General features: G+C 39.4%; 1 protein-coding gene across 3 annotated transcripts in view; it reads left to right on the forward strand.

The window, feature by feature from the left end:
• RAB27A (RAB27A, member RAS oncogene family) overlaps positions 1-20376 on the forward strand; it is a 28015-nt gene extending 7639 nt beyond the window's left edge. Inside the window, exons 2-7 of one of the 3 annotated variants that reach the window (XM_083871246.1) lie at positions 1611-1728; positions 12493-12665; positions 14178-14263; positions 14904-15007; positions 15713-15836; positions 18039-20376. In XM_083871246.1, the coding sequence (XP_083727372.1) occupies positions 12513-12665; positions 14178-14263; positions 14904-15007; positions 15713-15836; positions 18039-18237 (666 nt within the window). In that variant the 5' untranslated portion in view covers positions 1611-1728; positions 12493-12512 and the 3' untranslated portion in view covers positions 18238-20376. Of the gene's footprint in view, positions 1-1610; positions 1729-8435; positions 8517-12492; positions 12666-14177; positions 14264-14903; positions 15008-15712; positions 15837-18038 lie in introns of those variants that run through there. The other 2 variants (XM_083871248.1, XM_083871247.1) reach the window with 2 other exon arrangements.
• The last annotated feature ends 615 nt before the right edge of the window (positions 20377-20991 follow it).

Here is a 20991-nt window from a genome sequence, read left to right on the forward strand (position 1 = left end):
AGGTGCTTGTCTGAATATTTCTTCACAGTTAAGCAAATGTATTGATCAGGGAAGCAAGCAGTTAAAGATTAAAAAAGGGCACGTTGCTGAAAATCGGGCACAATTCTGTTTTTTTAATTGCATATGGGAGCAAAAAAGGCCCTTTTATATTTTTCTAAAGCTGGTGAAATTTTAGAAGATTGGATTGAGCCAAGGATGGGTAGAGTTTTAAAAATTACAACCTGCAACTAAATGTCAAATAAATGGATTTTAGTTAATTCTGGAAAAGTATTGAGGCAGGACATGAAAAACTGTTTCAGCTCTGTATTACAGAACTTAGATGTTCACCAGGGCAAGGAAAATAAAAATTGCCTTGATTCACATGAAAAGAGGCAAGATAGTTGAGCACGGAAACAAGTGAGAGTTAAGAAGCTTGTGGAGTTGTCTTTGTTACTGGTAGATGAATCCATATGTTAAATATTTGTAGCAGCCTGTCTGCAGCACTTCTTAAATTATAAGATTAGAGACTAGCCTGAGACACCACCTTAATTTACTTTCTTTGCTGCTCTTGAAGCAGCTTGAGGAAAGAAACTGAGACAAGAAAGGATTGTGCAAGGAGACTTGTCTGCAAAAGCTCACATCAGCTAAATCTTACATGGTGAGTGCAAAACTTGCTTTGCCCACACCTTTCAGTGCTCTGCTGTGAGCAGCTGTGATGTCTGAGAGGGGACGAGGCCTCATGGGGCTGTGAAGGTCCTGTCTCACCCCTCAGACCCAGGGCAGGGCCCTCCATGTGGCCTCGGTGCAGACACTGGTGTTGGAACTGGGGCAGACCTGTGAATTCTGCCTCTTGGGGGCCCGTGTTAACAGGCCCTTGTGAACTGACTCATTGGAGAGTTGCTTTACATGTTAAATCAGTAGCTTTATTTCCTTGAAGTTACTGAAATGTTTAAAATGTCTGCATGTGTCTCTCAGGACTGTGCAGGGACTGGAGCTTGTAGGTTTAGTGTCTGTGTTTCAGAAAGTTTCTGGCAACATCCTCACTCTGATCTCTCCTGAGAGCTTGTTGCCATCAGAAGTGGTTCAGCAGAAAGGACTGGACACAGATGCCTACAAAGCCCTATGGTACAGCTGCCACTGTTCTCCCAAATCCTTCCAGCTCACACGGTCTCTCTCTGGTGTCTGTGCCGGTTTTGTAATCAGTAACTTTTTCTGCTGCCTGTAAAGGTGGGAAATAAAACCAGTTTGGGGAACTGTGGTGTTTGCTATGTTTCAAAATAGTAGACTGCTGTGTTTGCTGTATTTTATTATTTTTGTATGCTTAGAAATCGTGCTCACACACTGCAACTTTCTCTCCCTAAGACCAGGAGGAGGGTCAGTAGTTTATGCAAAGGCTCAGGCTGTGTTACCTGGTTTAGGGAGATCTAGTTGGCTACTTTGCTTACTTTTTAAAGGGGGAAAAGAGATCACTTGATCGGTCAGCAAGACCACATGACAAGCAGCTGAATGTAATTAGGTGGGGAGGGTGGTTTGTGGGGCTGGCAGCTTCCCATGGCCTGGGAATGTTACAGCTATTAGTCTGAACGACACTATTTTGGTTTTATTTCTTTCTCTGCTGATGCTTCCTGTAGATGAGAAATGGCTGTTTTTGCATGACTATGGTATTCAAGAGATCTGAGCTGTGTCAGGAAACTTGTCACTGAAGCACATTTGGAAAACTACAGATCCATTCACAGCTGTTAAACATAGGTATGTAAACACTTTCTCTTTTCTATTTATTTTCAGAAGATTTATTACATTGTTCTCCTTGAGCTGACTGTACCAGCTGTTCTTCTGTTAAGAGTTTTGAAACACTGTTGCTGCACTTTAACGAGCTGCCTGGAATACTCCAGTTTTGAGAGTTCAGCATTGCTGCATCCTCATTTTCAAGAGGGAAAAGTAAAGCTGGGGAGTGCAGTTGGCTTATGTAACACAGGCTTTGGGTTAAATGATGAAATGTAGATTTTTGGTATTTATTTAGTCATTCCTTTTCATAAATTAATCAGATCTAAATACAAACCAGGGTAAGTTTATTAACAAAATAAACGAAATGACTGCAGTGAGCAGTGTCTGGATCCAGTAGCCATAAGGTGCCTGTTCTGGTCCCAAGTCATCAGCCTACATTTTCTTCTGTGGCAAACTTGTCAAAACTTCTGCAGTTGGAAGGTAGAATTAGACCCCTGATAGTAAAGTGTACTGTGCAAATAACATTTAAAATACTGAACAAAGTAACTCAGTATTTTTAAATGTTGCAGTGCTTGAACTTTTTTCCCCTTTATTTCTCCCTGTATTCCCATTAGCATTTAAAGATAAATTATACTGAATAAAACAGTCCTTTAGAATGGCAGGGGTTTTGACTGTATTGTGCACCAACGTGGTTGTTATCATGTTGCTAAAGTGATGATAAAAGGCATGAAAATGATATGTTGCACAGGCTGTTATTTTTAATTACAAAAAATTGAATAGCAAGGGGCCATGAAAGCTCATCCAGTTCACATTTCTTATTCAATCATATAGTAATTGAATACTAAAATTAATTATCATAAAAGCAGTAGGAAGCTGAGCTGTTATTACTGTGTTTTGTACCTCCTTTGGAAGAAACTCAGAATACATGTACCCATCTGACTAAGTCATGCCATGCCATCCCAAGGATAATTTTTTAATCAGACATCATCCTTTCTAGCCATGTGTTTACCAGCATTTTTCTAATTGTGGATCAGGACTCCAGTTTTTGTAGTCTGTAGATAACCAAGGAGGAGTTGTTCAGAGAACAGAAAACAGTCTTCTCCTCCACTTCTGCTGAGGTCACAAGGCTTTCCCAGGATTTTATTTGATGTCTAGCATAGGATGTCTTAAGATGATTTTTCTTCTTCAGATCATCACCAGCTGACTTGTCTTTATGAGAGAGAAGTGAGAAATTCATAAATGTAGTTCAATAAATATTTTTTCTTGCTGTTTCCTTATAGACATCCCCAGTGTATGAAAAGTTTATATAAAATAACTGGGAAAAAGGATTTTGTAAACATTGATGCTTGACTTACTGTTTTTGATTTTCCTGTGCTGTGTGGATTGAATGGTTGTTGTAGCTGCTTCACTATAATTTACTGTTTTGTAATACTTTCATCTATTGCATTACATGTGCATTTTGAATGTGTTACTGAAATTATTTCTAGCCCATTTTAGTGTAGTGATTTCTAATAGCCTAAGTTATTTGGGGATTAAATTTTGATAGTGTTCATTACTGCATTCTTAGTTTCTTCTATGGTAAATCACATGCATTGATTTAAAATCAAACCAAATGCTGCAAGCCAAGCCAGTCTGAAACACCGGCACCTATGTTAATGAGACCTTTCATATAGAAACTCTGTGGGACAATAACATTACATATTCCCATTTTCTTGTGACTTGTGCTCAGGAGGGCACAGCTTTCCTTTTCCTTACCCTTTATATTCCATTCTTCATTTCAGAGGTTTGATGCCTTTCTCAGTTAAAGTGTAGGATTGTTCTATGAAGTAGGTTTGCCAGTTTGTGTGAGATTTTTGAGTTCTTCACAAGCAGGCAACGTTTCTATTTGGTGTCTCACCAGGACAGCCCAGTCTGTGTGCACTGTGGTGTGATAACTGCATACTCATTTCCTTGACAGTTTTCAACAGGAAACTTGCACTGCTTGGATCAATTAGAGTATTCTGACTGGCAATTTATTTTCATAGAAAAGCTTTTTTAATGCTTTTTCTGGGTTATGGAGGTGGTTGTTCTGCAAGCTCACTGCTGCTAAGTCATTTATTAGCTATAAACACAAACATTCTGAATTTTAATTGAAGACTTGTAAGGGTAGAGGTAGGGAATTGCCTGTTTCTGTAGGTCAGCTCAAGTGATACTTGAGGATGCTTTGTGTGCATGAAATGTTATGAAAGAATTCTTTAGGAAGGCATCCACAGCATGAAAAGCTGGCAACATCTGCCAGGTTTCAGGTGGGGTTTTACTCTACAGCCACCTTGGGGCCCTCCCTCCATCTGGGAATAACTAAAAGGAAAGGTATGGGCAAACTGTGGCATTAGACTTGTGCTGCTTTTTGCTTTCCTTGCTCATATATTCCTGTATGACACCAATTAGTGTAAGAAATTCTGGTTTTCTGTGCTGTTTATCTCAGGAGTCTTTGCTGTGTATCAGGATTTAACTATAATTCATGCTGTATTATAGGATTCTGATCTGAGCAGTGAGATAAATATTGTTGGCAACTCAGGTTGAAAAACAGCAGGCTTTTTGAATGGAAGCTTTGTGTTGAGCAGTTCAGCCTGCTTAATCAGTGCTTCTTTTGAATTATGCCTTCCCTGAGGCTCTAGAAAGCTGTGCTAGGATACGAATTGAAGCCAGCATTTTGCCAAAGCACTGTCTGAGTATTTTGGCAGACTGCAGGGCCTCAGTAGAAGGCTTGGGCAGTGTTAATTTGCTGCAGTTCCGGAGCTGTTCCAGTGGAGGATGGGGTGGAAGTAGGGGCTTGGCTTTCAATTCTTGAAAGTAAAGCTTACTCAAACAACATACTTATAGCTTTGCTTTAGTTTGAGGGATACTTTTGAGTCCCAAACATGCTCCAAAGTGCCTGTGTCTTGCTGTCACATGAAGATTTCTGCTTTGCTGTCACATGTTAGTGACTTCCTGAAGAGAACAGGTTGTGGCCTATTGAATACAGCCCACTTCAGGCAGAAGTGGTGTTTTATTATGTAACAGGCATGTTAAGTTTTGGCCAGAGTACTCTCAGCAAGTTATTTCTAACTTTTCATAGCATTTGTGAAACATGGAAGCATCACATACACTCACTATCTCCAGACATGTTTACTGGAGTTCTGCTCAGTGCTGGCTGAAAATCTCTTTCTCAGACTGTAGCTATTACAGACTCTGAAAATAAAGTCTTAGTTTCTTTTTGAGACCTCTTAGGAGCAGATAATTCCTGGCTGCCACTCACCTTTTGAACTCTGAAGTGTTCTGCTGCCAGCCTGCACTGCTCTGACTGGCTCCCCATGGCAGCACCATCTCGGGTAGGTCCAGTGAGCTCTGCACCTGCAAGGATGCTGCTGTCAAGATTTTCAGATTTTTGTAAGATTGGGAGAAGTGAATGCTAGCTGTGAGCCTCAGTTTTATCAATCTAGATCCATCCTTCCAACTCTGTCCATTGTGTACTCTTCCTTGCTTAGCATCTCTGACAGTCCTGTGGTGCTGGATTTGAGGAGTAGAAGAATAACTTTTTCTAGTTGCTGGGTGGGGTTTTAACTGACGGTTTCCCTTGCTTTCCCAGAGATAACTAGGAACTTATTTTTTGCTTTTTGTTACATTAATTTAAGAAATCCTTCTGATTAAATATTTTCACCAGTAACCTTTTATTATTCCTAATGTTGTGCATGATATCCCTAGAGAATGGAGTTTTCCAGCTCACTAGAAATGGATATGGCTTAGTTGTTCAGTCAGTAACTTTGATAAGTACTTTTTCTGAGGAACAGGATGTTTTCACTGATTGCTGGAAGAATGATTACATTAGTCCTGCTCCAAAAGGCCACAATGGCTTGATTAGCTGCTTTCAGAATAACTTCTGAATGGACTTGAAAAATTTTGGATGTTTCAATGGCACCTAAATAATGAGAAAGCATTTAACTTGCTAAGAAATAACTAGAAGAACAAAATGTTAGAAATCCTCTATACTGTAAACCCTGTTAGTTCAGATGTCAGTATTACAGAAAAGCAATAATGCTAAAGAATGGCAGTGACTGCTGAAAAAGGGTGGTTGTATCTTCCAATTAATATGCAGATTAGCAAGGAAAAGTGTTTATTTACTTCTCATGAAAAACAAAACCCCCATGTATTTCCCAATCCAAAGGATGAAAAGGTGGAATAAATTCTGCACTGCAGTTCTTTCCTGCCTCAACCCTTTGTATGATTGCCCACATCATGTTAGACAAATGATGTAGTTTTATAGTCCCATTTGCATCATATTTGTGTGCTCTTCACTTTTATCTAACAATGATTAGGTGGTATCTTCAGGTGTCTGGTAGCTGACCTTCTCCATTGACTTCTAATTGTTCTAATCAAGGTAATTTATTTTGCCAGATTATTCCTCTCTAATGCAGGATGTATCTGGTATCCTTCATAAGCTTGGCAGTGTAACCTCTTGGAGAATTATTTTCTGTATTCCAGGTATCTGGCCTATGAAACAAGGTAAAAGGTAGCTGAGAACTTTCCTGTTCCAAAAGAGGAATATATCTATATCTATATAGGCTTTTTTTTTAAGAAGCTGCAAATATTTTCCTCTGGCCATTTACAGTGTGTGCTTTAATGGAATTAAACAAGGAACCTGGCCTGACTAACATGTATTGCAGCCTACTGAGTCATCCATATAGGCAGAGCATAACTTATACTTTCTTCAGCATGAGTACCTGCACATGTTTTCTTTCAGATGCCATTTCATTAATATTCTACCTGCACATATGAAACTGTTTCCTTGCAGATCTTTATTTATCTACATTATTTCCTGAAAGTGTTAGGAACTGATGAGGGAATAGAGATGGTGCTGTGCTTTTTCAACAGAAGTTGAAGCTGCACAAAGGTCTTCCTGTATGGGGAATGTTGAATAACCACCTGCAACATTCCTGCTTTTATTCTTCATTTTTTTCCAGTTCATGCTGCTTTTCATTCATTTGTGTAACTGAGATAACCTTTGAAATCCAGCTGCCTGATTGTTGGTTTGGTGAAGCTGAAATGCAAATGCAATTGCAAAACTAACAGTCGTTTCATTTCCTGGCTTCTCCATTCTTAGTGTGTCCTGGTTTTCTGGAAATAAAGTTCAGGATCTGCTGTTTCCTTGCCTGGCCTGTTGTGCAAGGTTCTCTCACCATATCAGACCTGCTTCTTCCCTTCTGTGCCCCCTTTCTGGGTGGGATTGTCATTTTCTGCCTGGCATCTCCCATAGTAACTCATTCCCACAGTGCTTTGTGTGCCCGTCAGTTTGTGCTCTCACAGTGCTGCAGCTGTAGCCACGCTGAAAAGTGATTGTAGGGCACCTGCAGCCAAGTAAAAGTGACATCAATGTTTGGGGGCTAAAACCTCCCAGCCTGTGCTTTTGTACCTACTGTTGCAGATTCTTATGTATCTTGAGCATGCTTAAAATCAGATCTTTCCAAGAAAGAGGCACTCCTTAGACAATGATCCTGCAATTCCTTAGAATTCCTCTGCAGTTGAAACTAAAAACATAATAGTAAAATGTCAGGTAAAATAATTGAAAGTAATTGAGTATTTTTCCACGTAGTTAATGTTACGGAAAAGCCTCAGAAGTCACAGAAAGTGTCATTTTGACCAAAACTAAAGCAAGCCAGGTCATACATTTTCCTAAGAAAAAACAATAGTGCAGCTCAGAACATTTTGGTGAAGTGCTTATTCATTAGTTCTCTTCCCCCAGCACAGCAGGTACTTGAGTTTATGAACGATTGTTGTCATGATATGTTTATGTTACATTTGTACCGATCTGGCAGCTTTCAACAAAGCACTTCTAGCAAAGTGCTGACTAAGCAGGAGCATTATTTCAGTCTCTGTCCCTTGTTTGGACAGAGCTGTCTGGTGTCTGATTGACCAGTTCTTCAAGCATTCAGGTGCTGCTGGAGCCTCAGAGCAGGGTGAGGCCATTCAGCACTTCGCCCACGCTGAGCAGGAATGTGGTTATTGCCTTGCTGTAGTGTGGTGGTGGTGCTGCTGGGACAGGATTACTGCTGCAGTCTGGAGCACTTTCTCAGTTTTTCTGCTGGAACAGATGGAGTGATACATGAAACATTCTTGAAGTTTAAGTTTGCGTGGTGTCTTGGTGCAAAAAAAATTTAAGTGTGAATTGATGTGCACTTGCAGCGTAATCCAATCTGTACCAAATGCACTATTGCCCACCAAGAGACCTGCAGTGTCTTCTTTTTCTGTCTGTGAGGGGATTTTGGACTCATTTTTCCCCAGTGCTCATGTCAACTCTAATCACAAGCACAGAGCCTCAGCAGAAAGGAAACAGTTTACATTAAAGACTGCCATACTCTCAAACCTGAGTAAAGAATGTAAAGCTGTGAATGGAACTGAACAGGTGTGATCCATATACTCCATCATTAATACATTTTTGAATGAAAATCCCTGCTGGGAACAATGTAATTGTTTTAAGGTGTGTGGGTGATTTTGCAGCAACTTTAGATCTGTTCCAAGGTAGGTCTTGCACAAATCTCTTTTGAAATGCTGTTTGCCTCTAGGAATAAAAGGGACATGTGAGCTGTGTAATTGCTTGCCAGCCATGCAGTGAGGCAGCACCCTCCTAGACACAGACACAGGCACACCTCTTTATCTCTGAGCACCCATCAACGTGGATGCAAACAGCTGACACGTAATCCTCTAGGCTGTGTGCTGAAGAGGTGGTGCTGGGAAAGCACTCCTATTGGAAGTGCTATCTCCAGTGTGCCCTAACTACTCCTTTTGCAGAGGTTGGGGTAAGTGATATCCATTGCTTTAAACTGCTGTGCTTGAGGACTGTCTGATTAGGGGCATGTTCAGATTTCTGGATTTTACACTGTGTGTATGTATATGTGTTTTTATTTGCAGATCAATGCTTTTGGGTTTTTTGGTTTGTGTTTCCATGCATTCATCTCTTTTGCTGCCTTCTTTTTTCCTCCTCTCCATCAGCTCAGCAGCAGCACAGGAGTTACATGCTTTGTCTAAGGCCAGTTCAGGAAGCATATTCCCTATTCCCTTACTATCCTGCATGCCAAGCCAATTTCCTTAATTTATACAGGAGCAAATCTGCCATAGTCTGGAGTGTTTTATCACACAACAGTGCTGTGATGTCTGTGTCCTAGAAGCAAAAAAATGAACCCCTTTAACATTGATGTCTGTAATGTAAAAGTACCTCAGACTAGGAAATGAAGGGAACAAGAGGAGCACTTGATTTTGAGAGAATCCCTTCTTGATAAGGCATGATCTGTGTGTGTGTGGAGGCTCCAGGGTAGCAGCTGTACAGGCACAGCACAAATACTGGCTGTAGGGTTTCCTGTCAACCATGGAAAAGGTCAGTGGAGCTTTCCAGCACTTGTTCATAGCTCTCGTCTATCTGCATACCAGGCAAAGTGCAAAGCCAGAGCTGAATGGGATTTCAGGAGGGATTTACAATAGGCAAAACTGTGGAGGGTTTGATGTGGAGCTTAAAACTGTGTCCATAAGTGATTTTTTTTTTTCTTAAACTTAGGAGTTCTTACTCTTAGAAGCAAGATTTGGGAACTATTTTCTTTTGGTGACCTGGTGAACTCGAATTGTATCATTAGTTTTTTCAGGATCTTCCTTTTCTACCTCCTACTCTCCTGATATACCAGGTATGGAAAAGTGAAAGGAAAGACTGGAAAGTGAGAGGCTATAAAGCCTAATTTAAGAAAAAAGAGCAAAATTGGAAGGAAAAAGTGGGATGGGTTTTAGAAACAGGACCATGATTTTTAAAAACTTCACAGCAGTTTTTGCTGTGAATATACTTTGCAATGAATATATTCTTATTTCTGTTATGTGAAACTGAATGTGTCTGGACACTAGGACTGCAGCTCTCGGAAGTGGAGGGTGGAGATCACTTTTTAAATATTTGTACAGGGAGGAGGACAAAGCTAGAAACTGCTATGAAAATAGCTCTTTACATGTCTCCAAGGATAGGCTAACTGTGCAGGGTTTCACAAGAACCACTCCCTGGAGATATTTGAATAATAGATTGACATTATGGGGTGCAGTGAGAGGTGTGTGCATTTCAAAACCAAAGGAGAAAATTTCCTTCTCAAGCAATCTTTTAGAAGGCATTTTTAGAACCCTTCCTGTGAATGATTCCTCACCCTCTGTCAGTCCTTTGGAAATTGTATTTTGTAGCAGCCACAGGGAGAACTGAGGTTTCAGTGGGCCAGATGATGAGGTGTGTTTGTCCTGACAGACACTCTACAAATCAGATATGACACTAGGAATACCTTTAGGTATTTATTTCCCCAGGGCCTAGTCTCGACCTTTCTGTTTTGGCCAGAGCTGTCACCAGCCCTGTCCAGTGGAAGGGGCAGCTGAACTGCAACAGTTCCCCACAGCTCCGTGGCAGAGCTGCAGTGCCCTTCCTTCCTTCTTTCCTCTGTGTGGTCTTGCACAGAGTGCCTGGTAAATCAGCAGTGATCAGGTGCACTTGTTATTGAAAGTATTTCTGTACATCTGTAGCAATCCAACAGAAAACCAACAAGACAAGGCAAATACCTCTGTGCAGGTGACATAGCACAGTAAAAGGCATAAAGCAAGCTTGTCTCTATCATATACTGGCCCTAAGATTTACATCTACATCTTTTAAAGCAACAATTAATTTAGGGATGTTGAGACTGAAAGAACATGTGCTTGAGTAGAGGATGAACTTACACAGCTCTTTTTCCTTTGAGAACATCTGAGGGCAGAGGAAACACCATGTGTGAGATAGAAGTCTAAGTCAAATACAGTCTTAAGAAAAATGCATCTCTGTTTTTTAAAATATTTTTCCTTTTCTTGTGGTATATTTCAATGAAAAGACTTTGGTAGAGCTACAAGGTAGGTAATCTGGTTTTACTTTTTTTTCCTTCACCAACAGGGGAGAGGATTTAAAAAATGAAACAACTCCCCCCCCCCCTTCCAAAATTATTTTTGCTGATACATGTGAGTGTGTCTAATGGATCAGGGTTCTTAATTTCTTCTGAAATTGTTCTTATGTCAGTGTTTGAGCTGCCTGTTCAACTTGCTTACTTGAATATGCTGCTCCTTCAGACCTACATGGTGGATGGATCCTGCAGTTGTGGTGCATTTATATAAAAGCTCACTGATTACTCCTGCTGTAGGGCTCTCCCTTTCAGCCTTCTACTCTATTGCAAGACTTTGGTTAAAGCACAACAGTAGGAAGTGGATTAGCTGGCTGTGGTGTAGTAGTGAGTGTGAACTCTGTCACCTAAACCCCTTTCCTGCAAGCTTTTACTGGCATTGATGGCATAATGTGAAATATGCAGTGGCCGGGAAAGGGAGACTTCAGTGCTTTTCAAAAAGGAAAAAAAGTGTCAGCTACTTTCCACTGACTTCAGCTGGAGAATATCTGGGGTAAATCTGACCAGTGTCTGCTTTTTAGTAAGCCACTTATGGCCACATCAACCAGTCTCAGTTCTGACTTGTAACCAAGAGCGGGACATTTATAAAGGTGAAGCTTTAAAGATAGTTCCGGTTTTAGCTGAATGGTGGTGATTGACGCCCACATGCTGGAGACACAGTTTGTTCCAAACCTCAAGCTGTGAGTTGATATTCAAGAAATTAATTGGTGTTTTCCCATTGATGCAAACTACTGCAGTGTTTCACTTGAAATTAACAACTTTATCTAGTTCAAGCTACAAGTAGTTCTAAAAATACTTACAGCTGAAAGAGCAGATTTTACTCTTTTCATATTTTATTTCATCATCTTTTTTTTTTGTATTTTTGGCATCTTTTCCTGTCCTTCATAAGAGGCAATTTTATGCCAGTTTTCTGTTGCTTTTAGGGTGGTTATTTTAGGCTTATCTTTTCATGTTCATGTCTTTGAACACAGCACAAGGCAGCTCTCTATGTTTGTTTTGGGGGAGGAGAGGCTCAGTAGCTACTCAACATGAAAGTGCCAGTGCACTTACATCAGCTTTTCTAGTACACGTGAAATTTCTCAGTGATTTTTGTTACACATTTTAGTTGTTCCTGCACTTAGATCAGGCTATAGAGAATATGGTTATTTTTAAAAAGGCACAAAAAAGAGAGAATTTTTTAAAATGTGTATGAGCAATGGAAAAAATGTGCGTGTTTGTTTAATGACAATTCAGGATCAAGAATTAGTTTGAATGGCTAACTAGCATCACAATAAAAACTTTAAAAATGGAAGATTCTTCCACAAAACAAAAAGCTCAATAACAAGAAAAAGCTTACTCAAGACTGAAAAATAGATATTAATAGAAAATTACTGTAAATTTTGTTTAAATATAATGGACAGTCCAGGAAAAAGATCAGTTTTTTTCATATGTTACTAATGCCGTAGTGAGTATGAGACTAGAATTGCATTGCTAGTACAATTAAGTAGCTTTTGCCAGCTTCCATGAGGATTAAAAACAGTTCTGCAGTTTGTTCCAGATACCTTGAATAGTTTGACTTGATTTTCAGTCTTGCCTGAAGAAGTTGAAATTGTGTTGCCTTCCCTTTCCAGTAAGAGTAATGTAATAAAACTAAAGATGCTCTTTTTCAGTCACAGTTGAATTTGATAGTGGTAATTTGTGTAATTCAGAGTTTAAAGTGAAGTTGGTGTGAAGGAGCACAGAACTGGCCCCACCACTCACTGCTTTGTAGTTCAGGGAGTGATTTGTATTTTAAACATTTGTCACAAGTCCTGGCAGAGCTCTGGACTAATTATTCCTTTTTGCTTTGCTTTTCAAGGTGCCGCCTGAATTCTCACTATGTCTGATGGGGACTACGATTACCTCATAAAATTCCTAGCACTTGGTGATTCTGGAGTAGGAAAGACCAGCCTTCTTTACCAGTATACAGATGGCAAATTTAATTCCAAATTCATCACAACGGTGGGCATTGACTTTCGGGAAAAGAGAGTGGTGAGTTTTTTGAAGAATGTTCTCCCTGAAATGGTGTCTGTCTGTGTTCTGCAATCAGTGTTATTGTGTGCTTCATCTTGTGAAAGCCTCGTCTCTCCTGGCTATTCTTATCATTGCTGTGTACAAGTCCATTTCCCCAAAAGTTGTAGAGCTGATTCCAAGAAACCACTTCTTTCTGTGTACCTGGAAATAGCACTTTTACTGTTGAACTCCTTTCACAAGGAAGGACTGAACTGTAGTAAAATGTTTTTGCTGGGTATGAACTGAAATGGCTACTAAACAAAGATGCAGCTTTTTAAATATGTGGATGAAATGGTACATGCAGCTGGTCTGGCTTCCTAAGCAGTCACCACCACCAGAGAAAAATTATGAAATATAAGGTTGCTTTTTTCAACCCCTGAATTGTTATTAAACTAAGCAAATGTCCTTCTGATATGAAGCTCAGCACTACAGTATCATAACCAATTGGATGCTGGTCCTTACTGCTCTGAGAAATGGAGTTGGTACAAGCTTTTTATTGTTATGTACAGGTATTAAATGTCTTTCATTGTAGCCTGATGATTTCCTGTGTCCGGAAATCTGGATGGGGTAATGGGCATTGTGCAGACTGGTTTTTGATGCATGACATGCACCACAGTAGTTCAAGGACTAGATATCTTAGTTAATGCCAAACTGGTCTCTTGAATAAGTCATTGTTCCTTTTGTGGGATTGTAAACATGGTGGTTTACTTGATCAGCATATATGATAACTCAAGATAAGGTTTAGAGCCTCAATCTTATAATCCATAAACTTGCTGAATTTGTGGATCTCTAAAGATACGTTTGTAGCTTTTGTAATCTTAGGTACAATGACATTTGAAGGTAAAGAAGATGACCCAACTTAAAGCATTCTAAACAAGAAATTAATCCATTTTTATCTGATCCTTCCAAGACTAATAGATGCACTTATTTATTTTTTCATGCTGAGCAAACTCTTCAGCTTTTATTTTTATCATCCAATTTCTGCTTCATAAGCTGTGATCTGATAAGATCTACCCTCAGCAATTTTTCAGCAGCATTTTGGCGGCTAAGTAGAGATGTCATTATCTCTGAGCATATTCTGTTTGCTAATGAGTTTCTGCTACTACTACAAATACATCACCAGATTGCATTGGTGCTTTCTTATATTTTATTTTGAACATGATGTAAGGTAGCAAAAAACCCAGAAAATAAAAATACTAAAATTCATCTTGTCTTGTGGCTCTAAATGTCTGTCTGGAGTCCATAGTCTATTGGTACTGGTTTTGCAGTTTCACTTTTACCCTTATTTTTAAATATTTGAGTAGATAAAATATTAAAATGCATCTCACAGTCTCACAGTACTTTTGTCTTATAAAGTAGGGGATTGAGTTGTAGTTGGGATCTGTGCATCAGCAGTGCTACTTTTGCTGCATTTAATGACTTCAAATGTCAGTTCTTTCGTGTTCTGTAGCAGCTGGACTGGTAACAGTCTTGCAAATTTACCTTTTTCAGGTGTACAGACCCAATGGGCCAGATGGTGTTGGTGGCAGAGGACAGAGGATCCATCTTCAGCTCTGGGACACTGCAGGGCAGGAAAGGTATGACTCAAGATGGCAACAGGAGCTTGCTTTAACAGCAATGAAAGGCTTCATATGAGTACCCATTACATTCTAACTGAAATTTACAACTGTAGAACACAAAACTTGTAATTCTTGCTTTTTAGGCTTTTTTTTTTTTTTTCATAGCCAGCCCATCTAGATACTTTTAAAGCTTGACTTTTTAAAGTTCTCTTAAGTTTCTGTAAATATGTTGAGGTCTTGGGAAAGTCAGACAGGCCAAAACATCTCAAAGAATTCTTTTCTATTGGCCTATCAAAAGACTAGCATTCTTGGTTGTTAGTCTTAAATTCAAAGACTGATGTATATAGGGTATAAACTTTTGATCAAAGTTAGAATTTCATTATTGTTTTAATTTTTGAATCTTGATCAAGGCATGCTTTATAGTAGGAGACTGTTTAAAGCTCTCACACTCAAGTCTCCTTGATGCCTTAGGCTTTGATTAGGCCACAGTAATGTTAGCAGTTTTTCCAACATGGTCCCTGCCTAAGCAAAACAACTATGAATATTTCCTTCTGGTTCATTCAGTCTTAAGTTACCTCAGTTCTTCTATGACTGTAAGCAATTACGTTTTCAAAGTAACTTGTCTGATAAACAAATTAATTTCACTTTGCTGGTCTAGGTTTCGTAGCTTGACTACAGCTTTCTTCAGAGATGCCATGGGGTTTCTTCTGCTCTTTGATCTGACAAATGAGCAAAGCTTTCTGAATGTCAGAAACTGGATAAGTATGGCTCTTTTTTTTTTTTTTTCTTTCTTTCTTTCTTTGTATGGGTTGAATGGGGAGTGGGGGTTATGTTTGTAAATATGGAGTCTCACTGAGAATTAGAACTTAAAATACTGTTTTTTATGGCTTTCTCAGCAAAAGAATATAAATGTTGTATTCATAATTGTAATAGCTGCTAGTGATGGCTTCTAGGGCTCACCTGAAATTCAGCTTTGCCTACTGGACTTGGATCTTAACCTATATAAAAGAAAGCTGAGACAATATCCTATCCCTGGCTCTGGTGCTGTTCAGTAATTTAAGCGTGGGAAGCCTATGCAAAAGTATTTTGACTCACCTGAAGCTTTGTCAGCAAAACTTAATGGAAGGCTAATGTTACTTGGCTGGTATATCTAGGCAGAGGAGTTCCCAAACTGCATCATCCCTCTGGAGAGGGGAGTAGATCCTTTCCTGGCAGCTCACTGTAGATGTTTAGTGAGTGTAACTCCTTAAGCTGCAAATGCACAAGTTTCTGTGCTAACTTCAGGCTTGTGTTTCCTGGGGTTTTTCACTGAGTATGTGACAGGGGAAGCCCACCTGTTCTCTGGCTCCCCAGTGCAAGTGGAGAAGTGCTGTGAGCCAGGGGAGAAGCAGCTTGGTTTGTGGTAGTGTTCCTAGAGAGCTTTGTGTGGCCCCGACTTGTGACCCCTCTTCATGTTGGTGCTGCCAGGTCAGCTACAAATGCATGCGTATTGTGAAAACCCAGACATTGTGTTATGTGGGAACAAGAGTGACCTGGAGGACCAAAGGGTGGTGAAGGAAGAAGAGGCTAAGGAACTTGCAGAAAAATATGGGTAAGTAACTTTATTCCAATAATTAATGCGTTTAGAGCAGAATGAGATATTTTCTGTAATGCCTTTTTTCTGTATACTGAAAGGTTATTGTGAGAATAAGCATTTTGGAATGCTTAACTGGCTGGTGTGATATCTTTTTTCTGTCTGAGATTAATATTTTCTGCATTGCTTTAAAAAAAGTACTTAGTATTGCAATAATCTTGCACTGGAGATTGGCTAATATTTGCTTGGCAGTAAACAGTGTAAATTTTCACAAACATGCTGGAAAAGAGAGAGAATTTAGCTAGAGAGGCAGGTGAATAACGGGATCACTTCTTTACTCTTACCTGTGCTGAGGCATGTGCACTCTCACAGGCTCCCAGGGAGTCTGAAAACTGAGTCAGACCAGTAGGAAAACAGGGTAGCCTTGCCCTTCCCCTTCCTGGCAGGCACTGGTCATGTGCCTCTGAAGGAAGTATGTGAAATCTTTGTTCCTATCAGATATTAATTTGTACTTTTATACTCCCTTAACTCTTTAATGGGGCTCATTTTTGGATTACATTTGCATTTCACTGAGGATCATGAACACACTTCTGACGGAAATCATCTGATGCATTTGTTGTGTTTTAATTAACATAGTGGAGCAATTTTCTAGCACATGAACTGGATTCCTTCTCAAATGAAAACTGAGTTAAATGATGTGCTCCAGCCACTAATCCACCTTTGTCTGGAGGGATAGAGTAGAACTGCTCCAAAGTAAAGCCCACGAGACTGGCCTAGTGTGAACACTGGCTCCTCAGTGCAAGCTGTCTTGTTCTGCAGGTCTTCTGCTGTGTCATAATGTTTACAGACACAAATTAGCTTGCCTTGGCCTCAGAAAATCATTGGAGGCAAATCAGAAGCAATCTGTCTATGAGAGAAATGGGTTTAGTGCAGTAATATCTTCTTCCCTTTCCCTTCTCCTGTGAAAATGCTTGTTTGAAGTCCATGTCCCACAGACAACAACAGCAAGTGCATGTGGTGCTTTAGCCAGCTGCTTGTGAAGGAGCAAGAAGTTTTAAACAGCAGCAGATGACATGTGACCATATCTTAAATCCCTTTGCATGTGACTTCTGAAAATAATTTAAAAAGTATTTATCTTTATGGCTGAAAATGCAACTTAATTTAGGAATAGTGAGCTAAAATTCAAGGTTGTGGGTCACATCCAATCTGTAGGCAGTTAAAAAGTTCTCTGGCCTGTAGAGGTAAGACAGGATTGCTGCTAGCAGTCACTTTCTCCTGAGAGGAGGCAGGATGAATCCTGCTGAAGTGAACAGTCTTCTAGTAACTAACATGTGAGAGAGTGAATATCCCCTTCTGTGGAAGGGCCTTGTGTGGGTATGTGATGTATTTGAAACAGATTGTAAGAGACCTGCACAGTCACAGATGCTTTTGGCTACTCATTGGGTCTTGCAAGTTAAGTAAGAAATACTTACAATTCTGAAGTGATGGTATCAGTTTCCTGGGCAGTAACACAAATGCAGCCACTGTAGCACCATGCTGTGGGGAGCACCAAGTACAGAAGGACACAGTACAGAAGCCTACAGACCCACAGTGGAACATCCTGATCCACAACAATAAAGAAAACAAGCAGTGTACTTTAGAAACCAGGGTGCCAGAAACTTTTCTTGACAAAGAGACAGGGGTTCCGAGCACTGGGATTTCTTCTTTTATGTAAGAAAGTTTAGAGTTGTGGTGTCAATAGAAAAAAGTCACCTTCTGTTGTGATGAGCACCACCACACTGTGATTCTTTAGTGCCTTGCCTGCAGAGGAATGGCTATAGCAGCATTCCTTCTCCTGCAAGTACTTTATATGTCCTTGTGTGCACAAGTGTTCTCCTTGCTGATTTCTATGCACATCAGCTCTGGAGTAACTGAATCTCTTGCAGGGAACGGAATTTAATAAAACAGACCTCAGGAGCACAATTTTGGGTCATCATGCTGACAAGTCCCTCTGTAAATTGTGGACTCCATTAACGTTTGCCCTTCTGCCCTACCTTCAGTCTTCCATTTTATTAATTTCTTTTGCATTTCAGACCACTGAGCACTTAGTGTCTCTCTGCTGTGGAGTAGCAGTGACAGTCTTAGTGTGAGTTCTAAGTACGTGGCAATAATACTGTATTTGTTTTTTCTCCCGTGAGTGACAGCTGTGTGATGTAAGGTTGTGGTTTTTGTCTCCTGCAGAATACCGTATTTTGAAACCAGTGCAGCAAATGGGAATAATGTAAGCAAAGCCATTGAAACTCTGCTTGACCTCATTATGAAGCGCATGGAACGATGTGTGGATAAATCCTGGATCCCTGAAGGGGTGGTGAGATCCAATGGGCACAGCTCTACAGAACAACTGAACGAGGAGCAAGAAAAAGGCAGATGTGGCTGTTAGCCCAGTCAGAGTTAATTGAATGTGTATGATACAGTACAGTTGCAGCTTACCTGTTTAACTTCAGGACAAATCGCTTTGTGTAGTTATTTAATGAGCTATGTCCTTGATATGAATTTTTATTTGCTTTCTCTCAGACAATATTGATCTTTATTTGTAAGGTATGCAGTTTATTAGTTGTGGGACAAAGGTTTACTTTGGTTTAGCACTGGATGTTCCTCTAATTCTCTGCTTGGGGGGAAAGGGGAGGAAAGGAATTTTCATTACCAAATTCAGAAACATGTCTCTATGGGCAGCCAGAAAGGGTAGGCTTCTGAATGGAAGGGTTTGCAGTTGCCCTTGGCAATCTCTATTAACTACACAGAGTAGGCATTTATATTAGATATTGTGACAGCTCTTGAGTCTCCTAACAGCAAGATAACCAACTTGCTTCTTGGTTTTAAACAGAAACGTTTAATCATTTCACCAAATAATAACAATCTTAAAGAGCACATCCCGTGTTTTTCACAAAAGCCTGAAAGTAGTTTCTCTTTGCTCTCCTAATCCACCAGTTTTCAGTGTGAAAACCAAAGGGAAGCTCTTCAGTACAGAATAAAAAGCTCCAGAGAAGCACAGGGGTGTGCACACAGAGCACTTGGGGCATGTCATGTACTTGAACATGTAAACTACAACTGTACTATATGAAATAGATCCAACGCAGCCTGTGACGCCTCCTGACATCATTTGAATTTCTAGAACATGCATGTATGGAAATTTATATGTAAATGGCATAACTGTGCATCTGTTATGTTTATTTCATATTGCTACTCATGTCTTAACAGGAATGTAAGGCAACCTAGATGTCAGGAAAATTTCATCAGAGTTGGTGCTTTGCACTGAATTTGTTTTACCAAACACAGATTGAGAATGTTTCTTCAAATTTGGATTGAGAAATGTATGATTATTGTCTTCTGCCAAGATGCAGCTAAGATACTAGTCCCGTAGATCAGTATTTCTATGAATTTATAATGCTCATTTTATTCTGCCAACCTTTGTGTCCTGAACATCTTGGTTATCATATAGTCATTTATGGCTTGTTCATTTCCTTTAGATTGTATTTTAAAAAGAATAGAGTTACTTTTCTCTCCCCCCTGCCCCCACATTGATCACATAAATGTAATATTTGGTTTCAGTGGATCATGTTACTCTAACCCTTTTTATTTATTCAGATGACCTATGAAACAATCAGTATTTTTTGGGCATTTGCCCAGACTGATTTATAAGATGTGCCTACCAAACTGTTTTCTACCCTGGCAGAGGTTGTATAATTGTGAGGTATTGCCAATTAAAGTTGTAACATGCCAAATCGAGTCTTGTTATAGACCTTCCACAGCAGCTTGTTTACAGAACTCCAAAGCTATTGCTTCTTTAAAAATTATGTATTTATTTATTTAAATATTCTAACTACTGCAATTTCAGGCAAGTTATGAACAGGAATTGCAGCATAACAAAATTTTTGAAGGAAGGACCAAAAATGTTTCTAGAATAGTATCTAAGGAAAAAAAATTGATATAGCTTCTGGTTATAATAATTAATACAAGAATAAGTGTTAAAACATGGTTCTTAAAATATTTTACACAGGAATGCATTGTTCTTTAACAAACACAATGTGTAAATATTAGATTTTTATCACAGCCTACACAGAATATTTTAAAAGTGCAATATAATTTGACTGCTCTGGGGCTAGGACAGAGGTAAAGAAATTTATAGAGTATAGGGTTTTGGTTTTTTTCTACTCCACTTCTAAAATGCTTGTAGACCGGGGTTACTGTAGTTTAATTCAGAGTGCCTTTTGAAGTTACCATCATGTTTCTGACCAGTAGAGTAAGAAACTCTACTGTAAGACACAATACATTTCAATGTACTTCAGTGTCTGAATTTCTTTTAATGTAACTCTTTGCTTTTCAGAGGGTTGCAGTGGAACTTTGTCATTCATTAACTTAAAATTGGAGTTTTCATGCTTATAGCTCCATCCAGTTTCTGAAAACTTTAAGGATTATTGCAACCAGATATTGAGCTATGTGACTACTGAAATAGTGTAAAAATATTTCCTTTTGAATAATGTTTAAATTGGATATTAAATATTAAATATTGAAACTGTCATATTTGTGTCATACCTATTATTTGTAACTATTTACAAAGAGATCTACATAAAATTGCTTTGATGTCAGCCTTTGAAATGTGCCATAAGATTTATCTGTTTGAATTATTGTGTGACAAAACTTTTGTTCCCTTTTAAACTGTCATGAGAAATCACAGTAAATGTTTCTTGACAGTAAATTACACTGCTCTTACTAGACTTACTGGTTTTAAGAAAAAAAAAGAAAGAATTCGTAGTGATGGAAAACTGTTATTTCAAGAAAAGTTTTTTCCATTCAGTGTCAGATGGAGACATTGATCTGTAATTAAAAAGTTTTGGAAAGTGTTTCCATTAAGATGGATTGTCCTAGGATTTCTTATTATAATATAAAACAGTTAAACATTCCTGATACGAACTTGGCGAGCACTGTTGAAGTGAATTGTAACATTTCCTGTAGTCTTGGTTCAGTGTCAGTCTGTGTCATGCACTGGCCCCGTGTGTTGTGAGGATTCTTTGTTCAGATGTGTCCAAGGTCTGTGCTGGGGTCAAGGTACTTCTTGGTGACCCTTTCCTGCACTGACCAAACCCGTCAGATGGGGCCTGGTGAATGCTGGCTGATGCCAGGAGGAGCACAAAAC

Source organism: Zosterops lateralis (genome assembly GCF_965231275.1).
Source record: "Zosterops lateralis genome assembly, chromosome: 13".
NCBI classification, from domain to species: Eukaryota; Metazoa; Chordata; class Aves; order Passeriformes; family Zosteropidae; genus Zosterops; species Zosterops lateralis.